The following is a 25051-nucleotide window of genomic DNA, read 5'->3' on the forward strand; positions in this document are numbered from 1 at the left end:
ACATGTGTTCCTTGCGCGTCTTTTCAAAGTGCACTGTCACCCGACGGAGCCGACAACAAATGGGCCCTTGCTCAAGCTGTCAGCTACATTGGTCACCACTGTAATTGCTCTGTTAAACATATCTTGTAAAAAGCCTTATTGAGTATAATTACTGCTTCATTCATGTAATATTTTGTCCCTATTGTCATCATTAAATGGTTTAACATCTGTAGTTCAAAACAGCATCAATTATAACACTACCAATAATAACAAGACTGATGAAAAGGAGTTTTGCAGTGACAGAGAGTGAGGCTTAATCTCCTTTGCTCTCAAAAGTAGGGTTGGAGTTTTTTGGTTCAGTTACAAGTAATCTTCATAAACTTTATTCCAGTCGTTTTTTCTTTGGAAATTTGGTCTTGCAGCTTGGCTCATCTGCCTTTATTTTTATTGCCAGAATGCAGACAAATGTATATAATTTATCTGATAACATATTTTTACATTTAGTTAATGTCTACCTCACTACAAAAATGTGGCATTCTCCTCTGCCTACATCTCTATGTGGCTGTTCTCTCAATTACATCAAAGAAAGGGGGCTGAACGATTGAGAATTACAAAAGTTGTAACTGTAATTAAGAAAAGCTGGAGCTCTCAGCCTCTTTCTTCAGCATGATGGACAATGCAACCACCTTAGGTCACATCTTAAAAAAAATTAATTAGAGAGTTTTACGTGCCGAAACCACGATCTTATTATGAGGCATGCCGTAGTGGGGGACTCCGGAAATTTGGACCATCTGGGGTTCTTTAATGTGCACCTTAATCTAAGCAATCGGGTGTTTTCGCTTTTCGCCCCCATCAAAATGCGGCCGCCGGGGCCAGGATTCGATCCCGTGACCTCGTGCTTAACAGCCCAACACCACTTCTTAAACATTTATGATTGCAATCTTAGCATGCTGTGACTGATCTGACATGGTACATGGAGTTGACAGTCAGTTTAAAGGAAAATTTGAAGCTTCTGCAAAAACTAAGTTTCTTGCTTCTTTCTTGCCATCACAAAACACCCTGCTTGCTTCTACGACACCTTTTTTTTTTTCTGCCAACAGCACATCAAGCAACAAGAACTAGAAATACAGTAAACCCTTACTACAATGAAATTATCAGAACAGGAAATTGACCTTATTGTCAGTGGTATTTTATCAAAATAGGAGGAGCTATAGAAGTCTCAAATATGGATGGGACATACACTCGAACAGCATGGGAGCTCGTTAATTGTACTTGTATATTGAAATAAAGCTGTACTCAAGAGTGGCAACATGACAGTGGTAAAAATCTGCTGATGTATCCTGGATATCACCACATGATGCAGTTCGTTCCATGCAGCTTCCACTAAATGGTGGCGTTACCTTCGAAGCTATCTTTGCCTGGGCAGCTTCAAGCTTCAAGCATTCCACTCCATCTAAACAAATGCAAATGGTCATCTGTATGCTGCACAGAGCATTCCGGTGTGGATTCCTCACTTTGCACTTCATACTAAGTGGGGCCCTGTATTATTGTACTACTGCACTTCAATTAATCCGATCCAAATGGATGCAGTCCTCTTGGAACCACAAAATACTTTGAATAAAAATTTCAAAAAAAAAATAGATTTCATTACAACAAGCGTATAGTGTACATTTAAAATACGATACTATAGGGACACTAGTGGAGGTCACGCAAGATTCAAAGCGAAATGAGCCAAAAGCCAAACATCTTGAAAATGTCATCACCTATAGTTCACCAATTGTTCAAGGGGTGTGAGAATGACCAAACTAGGCTTACTTACATTGTCAACAACATCAGTTTGGCAGCCATTGTGAAGGAGGAGCAGAGCTACAGAGACATGGTGCCTCCTCAAAGCCAAGTGAAGGGCTGTGCAACCATGCTGCAAAATGGAATAAAACGAAAGTGAGCACAGTGAGCAGACAGTTGTGTCAGCACGGCATTTGAGCTTGGAATGCTTACAGGCACAGTCAACGAGGTCTTAGACTGAGCCAGGTTAGTGTCTCATTCAAGTCTTCCTCACGAATAGTCAGCCTCCAAAAAAATGAAATTACGAATATCTGTACCATTGACTGGGATTCAGACTTGTGAGTCACGCACCAGATGACCCAAGACAAGCACTTGTTTATAGTGAGCTAGCATCTCAACAATGCCGCAGTGTCCAAACATCATGAATGCACAAAATATTTCATACAATTAAGGCAATTAAATAACGAAGAGTACAACAAAAATGTTGCACTAGAAAACTGTAAAGGAATTATAATATCATATTTAACAAATCCATGCATAGCATCCAGCCTCCTAAAGCTGCACAATATTCAAAAGGAATTTTAATTGCCTTAAGTCAAGATTGTGCAAAGGGCCAAAGTGTACATATATTGCCAGCACCGTATTCTTGTAGGACAACTAGATTTGGCTGAGAAGCACCTCGAAGGCGCTGTGCAACACTTATTCAAGACTGAGAACCCACTGGAATGAGTGCGATGCCTTTCTGTGTATATAAGAGCAGAAATTTTTTAAAAGTAGTAATAATAACACGGAATATATAAAGAGTATAATGATTACTTTTTCCATTCATCCTCAACGCAATGTTTCCTCACAGGTGCGGCAGTGCAGATAGCAACATGTGCTGCATATTGCTCCTTTCCTACTGCATGCTTATGGTACACTCATGGTACAATTATGGGGCAGTACACTTATGGTAATCCTTCAATATGTTGGCACGTGACTAAGGGGCTGCAGAGCTCCTGGTACCGGACAAAGGTATGGCTTCCCCATTTACTAGAACTTCGCAGTGCGTGCGCACATGCGTGCACAAGCTTCACTCGGGAGCAACTCACGTGTATCAAACATTGCCCAGTGGCTGGCATCTACGATGGCATAAACTGGACATAACAGGGGAGGCCTCGAAAAAAACAGTCCTGAGAGGTAGAGTGATCTTTTATGCAATATTGCGGGCTCCCTGCTGTGCGCAGTGGAGTAATATTAGCTTGCATGCCTATGGCAGCGTTGTTGAAGATAAGAAGTGATAGTAAAATAACACAGTGAGCTATGCGCACAGCTTTCAATGTGCAGTATACTACTACAGTAAGTATGCATCTGCACAACTCAAGCTCGCAGGGACACAATATACGCAGATGCATCGCCAGCTGCAAATGAAAAGGCTGCACCTGAGTACATGCATAGGGAAAAATAACAGACAATGCAAAACACCCACTTGCGGTCAGTAAGGTACATGTACAAACCTTATCTAAAAGGTCGGGGTCAGCGCCAGCTTCAAGGAGGCAACGAACACTTTCAAGATGACCTCTTGCTGATGCTGTGTGGATTGGAGTTTCGCCTTCCTGTTCCAAGATAATGCAAGTTTTCCTTCAACTAAGGTCCACATAACAATAAAAGCAAGTCACTGTAGAAAATGAGTGGCGTAATTTTTTTTTTCAGGCAGTAAACAACAGATCTTAAAAACCACCGATACATTGTTAATGATACACAGACACAACTGTAACGTATCACCTTAAGATGGCAACACCATTAAATTTCGACGTCCCACCTAATCAACTCGTCCTGCATTTGGCCATACTATATTACTTGAACGTTTACATTGCAGGTTTGACAATAAGTTAAGGTGAACTCTACGGCACACACAAAGATGAGAATGACGAAGGGTAAAATTGGTACCAGCACTGACAATAAGTAAAATGTTAACCTTACAGAGACACTAAAGAGAAATGTATTAATGTATGCTGGAGTGAAAAATTACAAATTCTTGTTTACCATAGCTGTCAGCTTTAATGTGAGTGGGAGCTTGGTAACCCAGAAAAGATGCAAAAGCAATGGCCAGGCAGCTTGAAACACCCCCGCGAAGCTCCTGTGCTGCAGCCTCCCATGATGCCATGGATTTTGACAGCAGTTGCGCAGGGCTAGTTAACCGTTTACAGTTGAACCTCGTTAAAATGATGTCGCATATAACGTGACAATACCTCCATAATATGCATCATTATAAGCGTGCCCCATGTGGATATCTGCAAAAAGTATATATACTATTTACTGTTACGTCGAGGTTTGACTGTATTCACGAACAAAGATTACGACTGCATTCTAAAGAAACCAGAAACTCAACCTAACAACTCCTGACAATTTTTTTCGACGCAAGAATGGCCAAAATATGTGGAAATACAGTTAAAAATTTGTGATGGAACAATGGTGTGTTGCTCTTGGTGTTTAAGTGTAGAAATTGGAGAATTTTCAACCATCATTACGTCTGCTAGTGCTCAATCACATTGCATCAAATGCAAGCAAACAAAGCCTTGAAAAAAATATATATCTGGCCAGTCTAAACATATTTGGTATTGCTCCTTGGTGTCCCTTTAAAAGTTTGCAATTTACATTCTAGACACGACAAAAGCATGCACTAACAATGGTTTTCGTACAGCACTCTAGAGCCAAATACAGCAGCAACATTTCAGTGTTGATAACACTACTCATACAAGGTACATTTCGAGAAATTTTTTTTGCAAAGGATCGATGAGAACATGACCCCGCCCCCTCCAAAATAAAGATCTGCCTGCTTCTTTTATAAAACATATTGCAAGCGCCTTTAAGGTCCGTGCATTCGCAGCATTTGTTCACTTCCCAGATAGGGCACACACCACAAAGCACAATGCCATGCACAAAACATAAAGCAGCAACAAAAATTGCTCAGATCAAAATTAAAGAAATCAACCATGATATCGAACCTTGTTCCGAAGGTGTGTGTGGGCCCCTGCTTCACACAGAACATGCATAATTGTTGGAAACCCATGCCATGCTGCAATATGCAATGCCGTGTCTCCATGCTGTGGCAAGACAAAATGTGTGAAAATAATCAACAATGTTCTGTGCAGCGGAAAACAGTGCAATGTGTCCTGCAAGGCGTAATGCACACAAGTGTAATCATTCAATTTTGAATTTATCAGCTCAGTCAACAAATCAAGAACAACTGCAATTTAGCATTTTACAAAAGCTGAACAGCCTGAAGTTAACTTAATTGTGTGGCGCCAGACACTGACAATACTAAATTGCATAAATCAGCCAATGAACACTGGGCAAAATTAATTTCTCCATACATTGCTGCAAAACAGGGCTGCATAGTTTTAGGAGAAAGCGACAATGGGGGAAGATAAAACATGAATGAAAAAATGCTTCAACTGGTTTATTTCATGAAGAAGCGTGCGGGAAGTAGGCGCACGGGCACAAAAAAAGATGCCTTTGCACAGAATACCATGCACACATCATGAAAAAAAAAAGGATAATGAAACAATGAAAGACAAATTCTTGTACACAAAACATGAAATTACAGACGCATAGACTAACACTTGCACACGACTTCCACTTGCGGAAGCAACTGCGCTCGAGTTGACCTGCTCCAGATTTTGCTGGCAACCCAGTGCAGAGACTTGCCTATTCGTAAGAGCTATCAGAGGGGAGTCTTATGCAGTGGCCATGCCTTCCTAATAACCTACTGTATGGATCTAGAATGTTTTGCCTTATCCTGTCGTTGCTGCACGCCACGCCTGTTGTGTTTGTTAAGTTTGGGGTACATTATCATGTTGAGCAACAAAGAGCGAGGTTTCCTGCAGCAGCTGCCACGTGCTTGAACGAATTATTGTGCTCCTCAAGCCTTTCGTTCAGGCACTTGCCTGTCTAGCCTATGTGTGCGGCTCTACAGGACAGCAGCATCTTATGAGGAACTCCTGCCTACCTCACATTCGTTATGCATATTTATTTATCGAACACCACAGTGTTCATGCAGGCTCGCAGACCACAAAAAGCACAGTAATGTAGTGCTTTCACAACCTTCTGGTCTGATGATAAGTCCCACTGATGATGTGGAATGATCTGTTCCGACGGAGTCAAACCCAAGTCAGACTTTGAGGAGGGTGGACGAGTTCAATTTCTTGCAAAAAAAAGAAAAGCTGCAGTGAGCTCTACTCAAAACAAGATCCTTTGCCAGAGCCCATCGAGACACACGCTGTGAGAAGGTTTTTATGGCAGGATACCTGTTGCCGGTGGTGTATCAGGGGGCTGATCAACAATGTCGAAACCAGCATTCACACCTTTAGAAAACAGTATGATAATGAGCATGTGAGCTCCTGTGCCTTACTCAATATCAGAGCTGAGGACGACATAGCTGCTGGTGACACTTCTGAACAAATAAGAAAATAAAAAGCCAGAAATTATGCCATGGTGTGGCCGCTTCAGTGAAGTTTAGTGCCAATCTTTGACCATTTAGAGCCTAGAATGTAACTTCAAGACACTTTTTGGGTGCCTCCTCTTGCAACTAAGCCACCATGATCAGCAATAAAAGTATCAAACCTGGCTAGCTTTTTACCTCACCTCATTAAAGCTTTCAATCGCTTTCAAGTTACAGATTTACTCAATTAAACATTTCATTTCAATCAGTCACTCTTTCATTTCATTCAGATCTCATTCACATCATTCACTGCGTACATAGCACTAACTTATTTATCAAAACTCTGGTTGTGATGATGCGTTCAATCATCACCTGACTAGCTCTGTCATATTTGGTGTACATTTGATTGATTGATTGATTGATTGATTGATTGATTGATTGATTGATTGATTGATTGATTGATTGACAATATTACTTTCCTGAAAGTTCAAGGGGAAGCAAGAACTAAAGGCACACATGCCTAATTAAAGTCCCCACTCCGCATACATTTCAGACAATGGTTTTCACATAATAGTAATTACAATTGTGTTTCACTCAAACAGAATATTGAAAGATGAAAATATAATAAAATAAACGACCACCTAACCTAACAGCTCTATGTATACAAAAAAATTTCAGCATGAACAATTAACATGCACTGGTAGCATAATTAAGGCATTTCATACAGAAAACATTATAGACACAGTTCAATAAAAATGAGGCATTGTTAAAACGAGGACGGGATTACCACTTACCTCATCAGCCACGTTAATATTGGCACCAAAGGAGCAAAGAAGTTTGACTGCTGGGTGGTGACCATAGCGGGCGGCGACATGCAGGGCAGTCTCACCGGACTTGTTCTGGCAGTCAACCGAGACTCCATTCTCCCAAAGGTACTGGATCACGTCCGTGTGACCTTGCCGAGCTGCCCAGTACATGGCACTGTCCCCATGCTGGCAAGAGTCAAAGGAAAGGTGTCAGATAAAACACTATGCTAGTAGCAATCTAAACAATGCAGAAGATCACAGGAAGGTGGAAGCTTTATGCGATTAACACTGGTCAAACAAGAGGCGTCGCTGGAGCCAACGTTTTTGCTGCCCTGACGAAGCCAAGTTCCCTTGCCGAAATGTTGGCTGCAGCAACATTTCTTGTTAAGACCACTGTTAATTACCATGTTAGTAACAGTGCTTTTAGGATTTGTCTATCAAGGTGGCAGTGATGCCAGGTGCTTGATGGGTCTAGCATTCAAAAGCATGCACGAGGGTAAAAGGGGGCACCACAAGGAATGACTCTGGATTAACTGTAATGACTGCAGAGTCATTCAAGTTGCTCTTCACGGACATAACATGTCCCTTTTTCTACAGCGAAGCTGTTTATGGCTAAATTCAGTTTAGTTTTCATATGTGCAAGATAAAAATATCATCATCAGCAATGGCTCGTGCCATTTCTCGCACGTTTGTCGTGGTGGTCTTCGTCCAAGTTGACTTTGTTGCCGCTCATCATCCCAGCGTTCCCATACGTCCCCTCGCAGTTGTGCCACTGCTCGTGCCTTCGTCATCATCGTCTTCTTCCACAGCTAGCTCCGATGGCGCTCATCATGCCAGCATTCACATACTGCCCCTTCCTCTGCAAAGGGGCTAACGGCACTGGCCCAACCGCCAGTCAGTGTGGTAATTCCGTTGTCAAATTCTTTGCCTCAACTTATCGCGAAATGAAAACACGAATGTATATAGCGAATGAGTATAACGAATTTATAACACAGATGAACATGAATGTATAACAATAAATGTGTGTGCACGTGCCCTTCAGCACGATTACCACCAACCAAGACAATAAATGCATTCGTACCCTTGTTCAAAATTCGCTGTCACCCCTTTGTCGTGTGCTACACAGCTTAGCTTGTCATCCACCTTCACAGAGTGGTTTGGCTCATGATTTTTTTCTTTTTTTTTCTACATACATTGTAGGCAATGGGGCTGCTCAAGCAGGTGAGGCATTGCCATAAATGTGTTAGTAACAAATTTTCGAAAGTATAGATGTGTATTGAACAATTCAGCTGCAAGTAAGTGCAAGAATTCTCCAAAAGTGAAGGGAACTCATACGTGCAAACTAATTTGCATTGTTTTATCGAACAAAAGATCACACAGAACAGACATTTTGCCACCTATGCAGGTGGCATTATGAGTGCACAAACGGGCTAAAAGAGCGAATAGACCCTACTTATCTACGAAACAGCTGTAAACATCTGGGACTTACTGCTGGACTAAAAAAAATATGTTTCAGTTTGATAATGCGACAACACTGGCACGGGAGAAACAATGGAGCCCAAGATAATTGGTTGAATCATGGTTTATCTGCCGTAATCGCTCGGTATGCAATTCTAACCGTGGGCCGGATGTTCATGGCTGCTTTGTAGATAAGTAGGGTGTATTCATTCTTTTAGTGTACTGATGATACCACCCATATAAGTGGCGGAACATTTATGTTTCGTTTGATCTTTTGTTGAGTAAAACCAGTGCAAAGACGTTTATGCGTGGAATGGTTTACTACAATCAGGAAATTAAGAGAGTGCAGAAAGGCACGAATAAAACGTAAGAAATGGAACTTGCACAGTGAGTGTTCTCTACCTTTTACTGTTTTTTTCTACATTAGTTTTGAGTCGTTAGTCAAACACGCACATTAAGCTCCTACACAGCCCAATAGCTCTCCAGTAGTGGTGCGACGATAAATGTGTTTATTTGGAAACACTCTAGCGATAACAGTGTGCAGACACGCATGCCTACCATACACTCTCTGATGAACCCCACAAGGAGCTGTGCAAGTCATTCTTGCGCATCACACCCGATCAGTAGCCACTTACACTGTCTGCAAGCTTCAGGTTGGCTCCCTTTGAATGCAGCAGCTTGAGTATCTGCAACTGCGCCAGGCCTGAAGCAATGTGGACGGCTGTTTCTCCATGCTACAAAACAAGAGGATTTTTGGCGTGTAGTCCCCACAAACAAGTGAGGAAGATAGCTAAAAGATGGGAGTTAAGCAACAAAACTATAACAGTTGAACTTCAATATAACATCAACAGAATAAAGTGCACCTAGAAGATTTCCAGCTGGTATCAGCATGTAACAAATATTTTTATAACTGAATAAATTGTAAATAAATAAATATGGAAATATAGAAATAAATATGGTTATGGCGAATATCATATGAAAAGTCAATTCTGAGTCATATGCAACTTCACTGTAATAAAGTTTCAGTGTATAACAAATTCTATGGACAGGGTTTGGGAATGTTCTTTTTCTTTCACAAACATTGCACATTCTCTTTGTTTGTTTTACCCAAAACAACCCCTGTTCTTTTTAATGGCTACTTTGTATGAAAATTCAGTGATGTGTTCTTATTCTTTTTTCTTTGCTTTGCTTCTACCTTTTCTTAAGGACTGGATTAGTGATGAAAAGAATTCCAGAGGCTGTTTACATGAAAACTCACCACTTTTTTTTGTCACTGTCTTAGCTGCCAGTTTCAACTTTCCCACTGTAGTATATATATATATATATATATATATATATATATATATATATTACAGTTATTTATTTATTCCTCAAATGTACCAGGAGAGGAGTTTTGCATGAGGATATATATATATATATATATATATATATATATATATATATATATAAACTATTTCCAAACCAACACTATTTACGTAGCCATAATTTCTAACTTCTTTTTCATATTGCAGGATTGCTATTATAACAATAAATTGTGTAGATAAATTCGTTTCAGACAGTGCTGTCATACTGAGGCATTCGCCATTCTCACACCTACCAACCACAGGTAACTAAGCGACTCTTACCTAACTGCAAATGTTGTGAAAACGGTTTTCAACCAGCAATGTGAAAATTACAACAAAGAGTATGTGCTTAATTGTCGTAACGACTTGAAAAACGACATACATTTCACAGCCAATATTGAAAGGCACTCTAATAGCCTTTATAGGAAGAAACCTCTAGCTTGATCTAATTTTTGTCCTGAAAGCAGGCAAGGATGGTATTAATGTACGGGATGAACAAAACTGTACTTGTATACTTTATGCATTGTTTTGCACTAATTATAAACTGAATCTGTTGTGGCACAATAAAACACTTGCATAATTCCCAAGCATAATTCACAGCATAAGGCTTTTACACTTTACAATATTTTGCCTTAAATATGAATTGGATTATCTTTCTCTGCTAAAATATAATATGGTGCAATGAAGAAATGAAGGAGTGTAACCTAAAGCTGAATATCATTACAGCTAATTATCAGCTGTCATCAGTATCTGGTGGAACATTAATTAAAGGACAAAAGCTAGGGTGGTAGATAACACTGTTGAAAAGCTAAATAAGTGTCTTTCACAGAAGAACAGAAGCACAGTACACTACAAAACAATAAAAATGAAACCTGGGTGCCAACGAGATTTAGAAAATCCTGCATGTGCTACCCGCAGGGTCAAAAGATCCAGCTTGAATAGGCTTGTTTATCGCTTAACAAATAAATGAATCATTGCACTAGATTAAACAATAAGAAAATTCAATTCGGATACAACCTTGGGTCTCAAGTCTGGGAAAATAATAATAAAGAGAAAGCTAACTCATGCCAGTTGCGGAAGTAGCGCGATATTCGAAACGTCACTTTCGAGAATCGCGGTTCTCGCCTGGTGCAGAAAGGTGCTTTTCATTAGCACGCATAGACAAAAAAAAAAAGATAAAGAAAGAGAGTCACATTTCCTATTTATGAAGGTGGCGCCGAAAGCGTGGCGCCGATGACGTCACTCAGATTTCTCATATCTGAACTTTAATTGCAGCAAAACCGTGGCGCGAAGTTCAGAAATGAGAAATCTGAGTGGCATCGCGGAAGCGTCAAATTTAAAAACGAGAAGTGTAAGACCTTTCGCACCTTTCCGGACTTTGTTGGCCGTGGCTAGCTGCTGCAGCTGTCTTACGGAATAGGCCATACAGATAAATATAAAAGAATTACGTGTCCGCGCGATGGAGATATCGAACCTCGGTCGCCTAGCAAAACCGTCCGATGCTCTAACCATTAGAACACAACTTTTTTTTTCCTTTTAATTAGGTCATAACTGCATGTGTACCTCTAGTGTCAACGCCAATAGCTCATTGGGACAAGTTGCGCGTGCGCCACGTCTCGCACCGCGTGCGCGCGAGAGCACGTGCACGCGCAGTTTTCACCAGACGCACGTGAAAGCTTTGTGGTGTACGAATGTTTATGCTACGTGGTCGCCTGTTGCGCCGCGTCGCGTTTTCACGCCGCCTGGGCTGACGGTTGCAAGACGCGTTCGTCGATGTATGTAGCCTGCTGTGCGTCTAGCTCACGTCGTGATGCGATCACCACCTTATGCCTGTTTACGAAAATCTTCGCATATACACCGATTTCCACACGGTACGTGGAATATGCATAATTTTGTTTGCCGCCAAAAAAAAAAAAAAGAAGGCCACTTTCTAGGGCGTAAAATGCAGACAGCACGGAAGGAGTAATTTTAGCTTAACGTTTATGTATATACAGCCTATACGTGCGTCATACGCGCGGACGCGTTTGACACCACACGGGTGCTCTAACTTGGCGCAACCGCCGCATGGAAACCGGGATATGTTCACACTGACCGCTCAGCCTTCTTTATGAAAACAGCGGCTATACAGACCGCTTTCCGTGCAGGTTCTTCCCAAGTAAACACACCTTATTGCTTTGATTGGGGTTGATGTGGGACATCGAGAAGAGCTCCTCCAGGCCTGCGTAGTTTCCTTCTTCGACGGCGCAGAAGAGGGCGGCAACCACGAAATTCTCGTCTTGCTGCGGACAGAAAGGAGACAGGGAGAGAAAAATATAGAATGCGTGAACGCAAAGTCAAAAGACACGCGTACATATACACGAAGGGCGCTGCTCAATATCGCGAACACACGCTGCAGACACGCCGCAGCTTTCTCGTAACCTCGATCGAAACAATCTATACGCGTTCGGCCTATATCCGAGTTGCGCTGACACACAGAAGACAAGGCCGCGAATTGGAAGAGGGCTACATGCCCGCTGTGTTTCCGACAGGAACAGTCGAAACCTTGGCAGATATATTACGGCGCCGGCAAGGACTATAGTTGCAAGAGGACGGAAGCCCTTTGCAGCTCTATCGTTAACGCCAAGAATAATAGCTAATGTTCTCTTCTTCCTTCCTTTACTTCTTTTTTTTTTTTTTTTGAGAGCGAGACAAACCGGACGTGTCTACAGTGCGGGTAGCATTAACAAAAAGAGTTATATAAAGGCCCAATGAACCGGGACGTCGGCGCCACCGTTAACCGCGGTACGCTTGTTCTTCCGCTTCGATTTCGCAGCGATTTGTTTTTTTTTTTCTTTAACTTCTTTATTGTCCATTGCTTTGACTTGCTGTTATGGTTGCCCCGTCTGTGATAACCTAACGCGTTGTTCGATCGAAGCTACGCGAAGACAACTTTCTCTGCAACCGGAATGGTCCTAAAATGGTGACACCTAATTCTGCTACGGTGACCTTTTTTTTTTTTTTTTGCTTACGATGTATGTCCAAGTATAGTCACAACAGTAATGGCGCCTTGTTTATATTGAGATGAACGCGTACGCCTTCTAAGTTCTATATATTGCCTTGGATTCGCTCAACCGTGCCGGCTTTCTTTTGCATGCGATTGTATATATGCGATTGTAATTACACGTTGCATATGGAATTACATGCGATTACACACTGCATAGCATGAAAATAAACATAATTGTATGCATCCCATTTACTTGTATGCCATTTAATTTACCGTTCCACTAAAGCTTCGCAACAAGCGCATTGGAGCTGCATAACTATTGCACCACTTAAAGGGACACTAAATGCAAATATTAAGTCAAGCTAAATTGGTAGATTGGTCCTCGAGAATCTCTACGGCGTCAATATTATCACGAACAGAGCCTTAATAATCCAGAAATTGAGGTAAATGCAGGACATGATTAGAGACTCTTCTGGGGAATTGGGGAATTAAGTACTTGCCCGATGACGAAAGCACTCCTCAGTTAAATTCTGTCGCTAGTACTCAAGCACTCGTTGCATTAGCCATCCTTGTATTGCATTATAAGACGAAATAAAATGCTACTTGTCCAGTTCTATTTGAGTTTTAGGGAACAGAAGTCATTGAAATCACCCTTGACAATGACGCGGGCAGTCGAAAGGTTTCGTTTTCGCTCGACTCTGCGGTGCCCACGCTTTCGCGTTTCAGCAGTTTTGTTATCGCGTAGTGCTGCGCTGGTTTTACTTGCTCGCGAAACTCGCACAAACTGCAAGTAGCAGAGAATTCATCTTCCATGTGATGTCGCGGGATGCCCGAACGGTCTACGCCATTTGACCAACAAGCAGCTGCAGCGGCGAATCCATCGCCCTGCCTCTAATCTGCCTTGGCTCGGTACTACCGTCTGTCGGACGTCGTTTTACTCACCGAGGCCGCAATGAGTGGTGGTGATGGCATATGGTGATAGCGTATGCAACGTCACCACTCCCTCAGTTGGATGGCGGGAGATTTGAATTCCGAAAAAGATATTCGGATCCTTCAGATGCAATTTTCTCGTAAACTAAGTATTTTCTTGGCACGAAACAGGTGTGGAGGGTTTTCTGGAATGAAATTTAAATAGTCCACGTCGACTTAGTATTTGCCTTTTGTGTCCCTTTTAGGGTTACAATATCGATGACAGAATCCAGAGCTTCGCGGAAACGTTGATGTTAGGTTAAAGGAAATACGCTTGCACTAAAATTATTGAACATCTTTTTTACCCCTTTAGGACTCGTGCGAGAATCGAAGAGAAATTTGGACAAGTTTCACGCGCACACCCGATACAACTAGGGCGGTTGCGTAAGGCTGCTGTGCAGCGCGTCCAAGAGCTGAATGGGCACAGGCGCAAAATTAGAGCTTCGATGTGTCTTGAAGTGATTGTGAGTCAGTGTTCGTATCGTCTCTTCTTGAAACAAACTTTTTCGAAACACACCAATCTCCAATAACGTGTAGTGGGGTTCAATACCGGCGTCATTTCTTCCCGGCTACCTACGCGACTTCATGTGGCGTCCAGGGTGCCAAGTGCTCCCAACGCGTGACAGACCTGAGCGGTGGGGCATAGTCTTATCTTCGCTGTGTCCCCATCGCCCCTTTCAAGAGTCCATGTGCTGCTGCAAAGTGTCGTTGCTAGCGTATTTCGGAGGGCCGTGCAAGCTGGTTTCCGTGGCTTTGGAGTTAAGCGCTTTATTACATTTGGTCGTTGCTCACGCGGCCGCTTTGCGCGACTTTTAGTTGCTGCGGGGGACTTTTGTCTGTGGCGCAACCGGTACAAGGCAGTTGCCGCGGGACATAGTCGCCGCGCTCTGTTTCCACTTCTGGAGAGGCTCTACTCTGAGCTACTGTCGTTTCTGTCAGAGGAGTTGCTTCTTTCTTGGGGAAGAGGGGGTTCCTTCAACAGGGGTCATGCCGATTCCTGTCAGTGGCTGATGGACGTGTATGGCTTAATTTTCGACCAGCCTGGTTCTTGTGGCCATGCCATCAAAAGTATTCACGGAATATACATGTGTGTAGGCGCCCGCGATTTCTGTGTGCTCTCGTATGCATGATCATCTTTGTATATATACACACCTCATAACATCGCTACAAAACTATGTAAAGTCGCATCGTCATTGTAAATAACCATTGTGCACACTGTATATACTGAACATCATTTTGTGTAATGTGACAATAAGTTTATATGAAAGTGTGCGTTTCCGTGGGTCTATGTGGTTATATGTTAGTGATTGTGGACTCGGACATTTCTTTCAAACCGTGCCATTTATACAATGATTCGTACTTTATATATGTCATCGTCCTGGTGGAATTGTGCCGTCATTGTGACTCAGTGTTCGTGTCCTCTTTTGTAGAAATAAAGCTTGTTGTTTTACAGTGTCTTGCAACAATCGTGACTCATTTCTGTGTTTGCCGCTAAAGCATGCAAGGCACAGAAGTAATTCCATCTGTCGCACATTCATTGTACACGTCTTCATATTTGTGTAGGTCAATGTAAGTCAAATTTGACTACTGTTTTCTGAATGTTGTGGAATTAGAGCACATCGGACTTGCATATTCCAGGACGTGTACCTGGTGTACAGTGCAATGTAGTGTTATTGGATTTCAGTCATCAATGCATGCCAAGAAACTTTTTCTAAACAGTGTGCTCAGACATGGTGTCACGCATCACATTATGTAAAGCTCTCTTTAGACAGGCCACGTCCGATATGTCATCCCCGTGTGCTCATACAATCGTATGGCACACTTGCCCATGTGCATACCTGCCAACCTGTAAACATTAAGATTTGTAAAAATTCTGCTCATACGACGACTAAGGGGGTGGGGGGGGGCTGCATCTACTTTAGAGAATGACAAGCAACGCATTGTTTTTAGATCACAGTGACATTTTCAACGATATTTCTGCTGCCGGTTTCACCTGCTTTCGAAGTCTGAATAAACTTGCTCCAAGCAAATGCTCCTCGTCTTGCGTTGTTACATCAGGGCGATACGGTACCATTACAATTTCTTTTTCGCGCACATTTTCTTGGTTGTTTGTTTCTGTAATCTTGCGCTGCTCCTTCTTTCGACCACTTTGAAGCATTTCCGTGAAAAAATTTTATTCTTCGTGAAACATGACGCAACACTCCTTAATCCGCAGAACGATCCCAAATTCGTAAAGTATGGAAAATTCGGGAGAGATGGCAGGTACGCATATGACATATTGGAACATACGGGTCTTTGTGTGTGACGCCCACATATGATATACGAGAACATACTAGTTTTTGTATGGGATCCTCATATGTTCATTTAATCATACGGGACTTCCCTCATATATGGGAACATGCGGGTATTTATACGAGTACCACGTGTTTCTTATGGGATTATCGCATATGGGGCCTGCGGGTTTTGTTTCGATAGGGTTGTGAAATAAAATTTCCCATTGTACAGTATTATTAGCTGAGTATTGGCACCATCACCGAACACTCACCTTCGCTAGGTGATTGCATTGAAGCACACGCTTGGCGAACGAAGGGGTGCGCATTTTATTTTAAAACAACAACCTGTTTTTATACCCCGCGTATACGGTAAGCTTCTAGTCGAAAAAGGCGTCCATAAAATGATCGAGAGCAATACACGCTAGCAACCGCAAGAATAATATATTGTGCTCATTTTCTCGTGACGCCTACTTGTGGCCCATATTTCAACAGCAGCGAAACACATTTTTACTTCAATGTGTCACGCAGGCACATCCAAGTGACTAAGCGTACACATTTCGCGCATCAGCTTGTGGCACTAGATTTCTCTTCCAAGCTATGTTCTACCTTCCGCAAAAAACCGAACGCATGTTCTTTGTCTTCGATCGTGTTCCTGTTTTGTACTCGCTACGCATTTTCTTTTCCTTTTTTTTTTACAAGCACTGTGCGCAGTGACGCAACACGCCAAGAAAGAGTTAACTTGCGCTTCACTTACTCGCTCACTTGCTCTGCAAAGTTGTAAATAGCATTTTTTTTATACACTGCGCATCCTCCTTCCATTTCTTTTACACCCATTTGATCACATTCCCACCTGCTGGCCGCCGTTCAGATGTCAGCTAATAAGTTAGACAGTTATCAGCGCGGCCAACAGGAATTTATTTTCTTCTTTTGCACTGTTATTGTCACATTGTAGTGTTCCTTAATAGTGGTCTATCATGTTATAATATAGCGTCTGCAACGTGCTAGATAAATACCTGTCGATCAGCTCAGCACATCCGTTTGAACGTTTCCAGCAGCCTCCGAAGAGTTTTCGTATTGAATGTTGTCAGTGAATTCTGGCAACCCGGCCCAAAGTCGTACGAACATTAACAAAACGGCAGTACATTCGAATAACTGCAGAGACAGCAACAATTGGCACAGTGACGGATACTGCTCGTGTTCAAACTGCTCGCACACGAACAAAGACTGAAGCTCAGAAAAACTAAAGACAAAAATAATCTCTGTTTAACAAAGAACTTTAAGAAACAGTCCGCCAAGGAACAGAAAGCGAGAAAATCTAACGTATTACCGCAGAGCCCGAGGGACTGGGTCACAGAAGGCGAAAAAATCAATGCGGCGTCGTGCAAGGAGACCTAATAATCCGGGATGCGGCAGATTATATATCCTTTCGGCATTCGCCTCAGAAGCCGACAATCGTCGATCCGTAGAATGATAAAGACATTACACTCATAATTCAGTCTGCAACGAACTGAAGCACGTGAAACGAAAACATTAATTTCCATTTTTAGCGACAGAATTTACGAGCTGCAGCCTCTTAGGGCAACAGCTCAAGCATCTCCAGACAAGTTAACCCAGCCAAAAATAACACGGTCAGTGCAGAGCACCAAGTTAAAAAATATGCTAGGTAAGACCGGCCAGCTTTCAAGGAAGCCCAGCGAGTGATACAAGCGCATCTACTTCGCAGCGTAAACGAGCGACGCGTCCGGCAGGTTGTAGAGCATGCAGGCCAGATAAAAGAAGGTGGGGGGGGGGGGGGGGGAGGCGTAGACTGGAGAACCAGCGAACAGAGTTGGACGCCCATACACAGCCTGCCCCCCTGCAGCCCGCTTACAGCTATTTCGCGCACGCACATAAAGGCGGCGCATTTACGGCCTCGCACACTTTTCAAGGAGCCCAGCCGCACGCGACCGGTAATATACGTACTACACACCTCGTAAAAAAAAAAAAGAAAAGAAAACCTCTGTAGGCATCTGCAACTCAAACCGGGGCCGCGCACATGCTCCGTCTATCTGCCGGTATCGTGCGTGCACGCAAGCTTCGGCGATGAAAAAAAAAAAAAAGTTAAGGAAGGCGCAAGCTGCGGGAAAGATGCATGTTCCGCGTGTGCGCGCCGCAAGCACACGCCCTTCCTTCTGTCTGCTCGTAGTACGGAGTAATGCGGTTAACGGTACCGTGAATGGACGGCTGGCTTCCCCAGGAGGCTGCACTGCAGGGCGGCGGAGACCGCGTCACGACGTTCGGGCGAACGCTGCCCTCTCCGCGAATGCCCAGTCCGGGAAAACCCGGAACCTTACCCCTAGTCTGTGCCGGTCTTTTATTTCCTTTTTACCCCCTCCTTTGTTTCCTTCCTTCCTCCCTTTATTCCCTCCAGGCCGGGATGTTCGATCAATTTCGGGAGCACGTGACGTCACTACCGGCGGCGGTCACGTGTCGCGTTCCCGGGAGAAACTCGATCGTCGCGCGCATGCGCACTTCAGAGAAACGAGAGGGCGCGTTTCGCGCTTACTTCAAATATTGCACAAAGCCCCGCGCCGCTATTTCGGTTAGCAAACTCTTGAAATGCCTTGAGTGTGAATGTCTCAATGCTTTCTTTGTGCACATCAGTGTGCTGACGCATGATGCACTCAGAAGCGTGTAATGTTGTTTTGCAGCATTGTCTGATATTCCGTTAATTGTCTTCTTGGCGCTAATGACGCGCGAGGTAGGTGCGCAACGCGCAGCGACAGACACGGCTCGCCATTGACCAAAAAAAGAAAAGAAAAAAAATCGAGAGTCACGTGGTAAACAAGTGTGACAAATGGCTGAACTGTACGTACGTCACCGCACGTGCAAGTTACGCGTGAGTTGTAGTCTCGCGATTACCGTGGAAATCGCTCCTCTGTTGACAGGGCACTGGAATATCCCTTTTCTCCGCACGAAAGGCTCCATCAAGTTCTCGGAGACTGACACGAAGCGCCTGGCCTGAGCGTATGCGGCCCCCACCTCCAGCAGAGGCTATTATTCTCCTTCCCTTTATATTAAATTTTTTGCCAAGCGAAAAAAATAATAGAGTTTAACACTAGAGTTATACGTTACGTCTCTCTCGAGTGATAGTCCCCTTTAATGTCTAAATGTAAGGAAAAACAGAAGCGTTCATTGGTAAAACTCAACAACTTCCCCATGTTAGACAGGGCCCCAAGTTCATGACTTCGGGCTGATTTTGAACGTTTATATACGTTCTTTAGAGTGTACCGAAATCTTAACGCCAGTTGGCACGTTTGTTAAATTCTGTTTCCAACCATCATGAGGAGAAAAAGGCGGTTGGAACGTTTGTTAAATTCTATTTCCAACCATCATGTGGAGAAAAAGGTGTGCAGAAAAAAAATTATTAAGCGCAAGGGAAGGAAAGAGAGAGAGAGAGGTCATGTCATACAAGAGATATGTGGGTGGCGTATATAAAGACAAGCAGGAAACTAGCTAAAGAATTACATCCATTTAAAACCTTGCCGTCGTTTTATACAACCGTTACTTCCAAGCTATGCTGGTCTTCAACTCGTACCGTGCTTGTCTCCCCTCTTCCACGACTTCCATTGAGGTTCAGGCGAACGCTGTGCGAGTCGCACCATCCCTTACATGCGTGCAACTACTATCTCGGCGAGCACGGTAATCGCCATCGTTCGACAATGAACCGACCATGCAGTGGTCGGACCCTTCGTTCACATGCGCGGGAGGAACAAGCGTCGCGTTGTCTTTCTCTCTCGTCGAGTTATATCTCTCAAATTACTCAGTGCGTCGTTCGTCATTCGCGGCCGGACGTACACCTGATCTCAACAATAGAGCGACTATTTAGAGCGGGATAATTAACCGCAGGCATTCGCAATTAAGGCGACGGGGCCTCCCAGCGGGAAATTATCAGTGGCGCCACGGCGAAGCACAGTACGCATCCCGATTAGCTGCGCGGCGGTCACAAGGAACCCGCATTCGTAGCTTCGAAGCGTCTTGACGAGTCGTGTCAGACTTTGCGTACACGTGGTGGTGGACACGTGGTTGCTATGTCCGTAGTGTGGCTGGGCAAGACGTTGTATAGGCAACGACAATCTCCAAGCAAAGGCTCCGGACTATCGCGGCTGCATTACATTTTATATTCCCTCTGTGAAGTATTCATTTCAACCCACGTCAATCCTTGCATTCATGCAACCATTTAACGTCGTGATGCACGGATACCTCTTTTCTGTTCTTTGTGCGGCCCCCACTTTGTTGCCGCTTCTGTGATATACAGTAAGATAGGAAACGTTAATTCTGGCCGGCTATTCGGCAACACCGTCGTTAGTAATAAAAGAAAACATTATAAGCATACGTTAAAATTATGGGGTTTTCCATGCCAAAACCACTTTCTGATATTGGGGCACGCCGTAGTAGAGGACTCCGGAAATTTCGACCACCTGGGGTTCTTTAACGTGCACCTAAATCTAAGTACACGGGTGTTTTCGCATTTCGCCCCCCATCGAAATGCGGCAGCCGTGGCAGGGATTCGATCCCGCGACCACGTGCTCAGCATCCCAACACCATAGCCACTGAGCAACCATGGTGGGTATTATAAGCATACGTGAAAAATAAAAGCAAGGCTAAAGAAAAGGAAACCAAGTAAATTTAGTGTTCCACAGAAAAGCGCTGCCTAAGTAATGCCTGTGCTTGCGATAAGGCTTCAAGGTATCGACACTACAAGTTGAAATGACAATCCATCGCGAGGCAAACCTGCGCGCACTCAAGCATAGCACGATGACCAAACGTAAAAAAGAGAAATCATATAATAAATAAATAAGTCGCGGGGTACGTGCCAAAACTACGATTTGATTAGGAGGTCCGCCTTACTGGGGGACTCTAAATTAATCTTGACAAGCTGGGGTTCATTACGTGCACGGCTGACTAAGATGCCGAAACACTATTTATAAGCCGGAGAGAGAGAGAGAGAGAGAGAGAGAGAGAGAGAGAGAGGAAAACCCTGGAAACTATAGCGAATGTATAATGAAAGAATGATTAGGCTAGCTGTTTCGTTCTGTTAGGAATTCCTTGCTGTGGCGAGGTTGAGCTCTTGCGTACGTCTGCCATTAAGCTTCCGCAACCTTCGCGGCGAATATGAAATTTAGGGGAAAAAAGAAAATTAAAGAGAGGGACACATTGTGATATTGAAACCGCTAATTTATCGTCCCACGTACGACAGTTTCCCTTCCCCCATTCTCCAAACTTTTAGTCACAACGGGACTGCATACAAGATACAAGCTCGTAACTGTTGAAGCGCGCGTTCGCGAAACTGGGCTACACATTGCGGTTCGCTCACAAATCCTGTCGTATTAGTGACGTCTGGAGAATGAGCGAATGCTTATGGAAACGTGTAATACATTTGGGATGCACTTATTCTGTCGGCCAGCGCCGTCGTTTCTGCGTTGGGCGGCCGGATGAACAACACGCGAACGCCTTGAGAACTGGCTGAAAAATTAAATTAAGGTCGTTGGGCTTAACGTCCTGTATGACTGCGAAGTGGGTTATTAGGGACGCCGCAGTGACGGGGTTCCGGAATAATTTTGACCATCCGAGGTTGTTCGATGGACACCAAAATCTAAACGCACGAGCCTTCATGCATCGAACCCACGACCCTGTGTGAGCTCACGTGCTCGAACCCACGTGCTCAGCTGCAGAAAGTCATAGTCACTGACCCACCGCGGCGGGTAACGTACTGCAGAGATGAACGGATGGTCGCCCTTACCATTTCAATCCCTTTCCCTCCAATAATTTTGACCGCCTGCAGATGCAGTTCTTAGACATGCACTGAACTCTCGTCACACGAACTTTCTTGCATGCCGTCCCTATCGGAATTGCGGCTATACAGTGCACGGTAGGGAGGGAATCGAACCCCGCGACCTTACGTTCAGAAATCGCGTAGCCTCGGTCAAGTCAGATGCGGCTAGTGGAGTGGTCGAGCGGCGCAAAACTTAAAGCCCACGCGCACGCACGCGCGCACGCACGCACGCACACACACACACACACACACACACACACACACACACACACACACACACACACACACACACACACACACACACACACACACACACAAACAAACACAGAGAGAGAGAGAGAGAGAGAGAGAGAGAGAGAGAGAGAGAGAGAGGGTGACGGAGGATCGGCATGTTTGTTCACTGCAACTCTCACTGCAGATGTCGACTGACAGGCTTGTCTGTCAACACACCAAAGAGTTTATATTTGAGGATGCACCCGCCTCTCGCTTCTGGTATTTATCTTCCCCTCCAGCTCCGTCAAGAGAGCACGGAACCCCCGATTGGAACGTACGAAGGAGTATCTGGCGGCGTAAGAATGCAAAGAGCGACCCAAGTGCGACCGCGCGCGTGAACACTGATAAGTGCGAGAGAGAGAGAGAGAGAGAGAGAGAGAGAGGGAAGCCTTCTTCCCTTCAGCACAGCGGGCCGGCCGAGGTCAGCGCACGCGGCGCGGCGGAGTCGCAGTGCGGAACGCGCTTTCATAACGCGCCGCTGCCGCCGCCGTCTTTCGCCATTCCAGGTCGCCGCTGGCGTCGCGAGGTCACGGGGCCGACGCCTCCCGTCGCGGAAGCCGCCCTCCGCGCGCGCGCCTCTCGGGAGGGGCGCCTCCGACAAAGCCGGGCGCTAATAAAGGCACTACTGGACGCGGTCGTGATTATAGTAACGATAGTTAGCCGAGTTTCCCTGTTCCGAACCCGTAATACTGGAGGGGACAAGAGCCGCAAGAGCGATGGCGTAGCCATCTCTTCTTTCCTTTTCTATTTTTCTTATTTCCTTTTCTTACTCCAATTTGAAATGTCTGCCCTACAGCCCAAGCTGCACGTAATCAATACACGTAATCGTCGAGTGAAGTTGCAGCGCAAACCCACAGACGTATTTTGCGTGCGCTGTTCATCCGTCACTATGCAACTTTGCCAACTAGCCGCACTCTTCAGTCGAAAACAATGACAGTATAAGGTTTGTCAAACACAAGATTTACTTACAGCAAATCCAGGGCAAAAGTGTGTCATTCTCTTCCATGATCAGTGTTTAATTACACCAATCCAAGTGCTGCATCATTCCGAAGATCAATGTAGCGCAGAAGCAAGCAGTAATATGACAACGTCGTCCTCCAATGTCGGGCTGTTAAGTACATTAAAATTCGAACTAAATTTACGAAGCTTAAAATTTTCGCTCGCGAGAACTGTTTGTCACTGGCTGGCCGCTTTCGCTAACAGCATGTTCAAAATCCCTATTGGCTGATACGTGTTCTACGAACGAGCCATAACGTTCGTAAAGAAATGTGCACATATATATGGAATGTGCATCATTCCACATTGTACAGTTTTGATCACGCATCCACTCCTGCATGGGCCCGACGAGGGCCTGAAGTGTTGCAAATAAATTGTTGAAAAAAGCCAGAGGGGTCGAAGGACTGCTTCCTAAATATGCGTCCTGTATATGTTTTGCACGCAATATCATGCTGAACGCCATCGATGTCATCTTTGTTACTGCAACGAAATGTTTAAAAGCGTGCCATCGCAGTCGCCGTACATTCCTTCGACTGTCTAGTCCTGCCTTATTGACCGAAATCGTAGGCTGAGAAATCAGCCGAGTGCATGACTGAAACATGGTAAACGTTTCAGAAAGAACAAAAAAAAAATTACCGACGATTACGTTACTTCCTAATGCGAAATTTGAGCGCAGCAAATAAGCTGTTTCACCTTTTCGATAGATTGAGGCAAAGAAATCGAGCAACACATGTATGCGCTATCACAGAATTTTTTTTTTTATATTTCCCGTACTCCTGGATCATCTCGACGGCGGCGACGGTAAGCTTCTGCTTCGGCGGCACGCACCTCTGGATTCTGACGGCGACGGCGCTGGGCCTCTGCTCTGGCAGCTCGTTTAGCAGCAGCAGCAGCAGCAGACGGAGAACTTCCATCGGTCGTCTCGCTCATGGCTCAGAAAGAACTGGCAGATAATTTCGCAGTGGCGAACGGCAGCGGCAACTTCGGCTCGGGCGGTGCACATATACAGATCCGCCGCCACCGATCTGGCTCTCTGATTGCCACCGCACAGGGCGAACGGCAGCGGCAATTTCGGCTCGGGTGGTGCACATATACAGATCCGCCGCCACCGATCTGGCTCTCTGATTGCCACCGCACAGGGGTTGCATTGGAGGAGGAGCGAAGAAAGGAATTAAGTTCGAGCCGGCGCTTTGACAACCGGAGACTCGCAGGAAGAGGGGGGAGGGGGGCGGCGTGTACACCCAGCGGCAAACGATGGGGGCAGAAGCGCGCGCAGCAAGCGGACAACATGATAAAGGGAGGAGGGAAGAGATAGCAGCGACTGACTGATGCCGCTGACGCCGATAGTGAGTCAACCCCAGCTGCGGAGTTGGTTTCAGGGACAACGCCGCCGATGCCGACACAAACAATATGATACCCTCGCTTCCGCAGCGCTAAGAACCAGGTCTAGCCGTGGGAAGGTGGTCACGTATTCGTCGACGTGCCGGGGCCTACGTGAAATAACCGGCGCGTCGGCAACTGAAGAGCACCCTATCCGCCACACAAGAACAGGGGGGGGGGGACCCTTTCCTCCTCTTTCTGCATGGCGGCGACGGTGTTCTATGCAGTCACGTTATCTTGACTCTCTAGCGGCGTCAGCGGCATCCAGCGGTATCAGTCGGTCGCTGCTAGCGCTGGTGGGATGAAAGGGGGGCGGAGCTGGTTACGAGGCCGACGACAACGCCGACAACGACGCGAAACCCAGGAACGGACGCCAAAGAGCTGCGCTCTAAAATGAGAAGAGGGACGAAAGGAATGAACGGGAGGGGGGTGCATTTTTTATGAGTAGTGATCGATATTTCATCGCAGTGAAATGCTACTCCATCAGACGTCACATGAACGAATAATTCAGTTCAACGAACAAACGCAAAATTTTCCGCGCAGAGAGCAGAGCGTTTGAGTTTCACTT

At 44.8% G+C, this 25051-nt stretch overlaps 1 protein-coding gene across 7 annotated transcripts in view; it reads right to left on the reverse strand.

Moving 5' to 3' along the window:
* Positions 1–25051, reverse strand: part of LOC142575768 (death-associated protein kinase 1-like) — a 202527-nt gene that overhangs the window by 28648 nt on the left and 148828 nt on the right. For 6 of the 7 annotated variants that reach the window (XM_075685389.1, XM_075685390.1, XM_075685394.1 and 3 more), the window contains 6 exons: positions 11960–12073; positions 9087–9185; positions 6982–7179; positions 4752–4850; positions 3261–3359; positions 1799–1897 (listed from right to left, as the gene is read on the reverse strand). In XM_075685389.1, coding sequence (XP_075541504.1) covers positions 1799–1897; positions 3261–3359; positions 4752–4850; positions 6982–7179; positions 9087–9185; positions 11960–12073 — 708 coding nt within the window. The remainder of the gene's footprint in view (positions 1–1798; positions 1898–3260; positions 3360–4751; positions 4851–6981; positions 7180–9086; positions 9186–11959; positions 12074–25051) is intronic. The other variant, XM_075685391.1, reaches the window with a different exon arrangement.

The sequence above is a fragment of the Dermacentor variabilis genome, chromosome 3 (genome assembly GCF_050947875.1).
Source record: "Dermacentor variabilis isolate Ectoservices chromosome 3, ASM5094787v1, whole genome shotgun sequence".
In the NCBI taxonomy this organism is placed as follows: Eukaryota; Metazoa; Arthropoda; class Arachnida; order Ixodida; family Ixodidae; genus Dermacentor; species Dermacentor variabilis.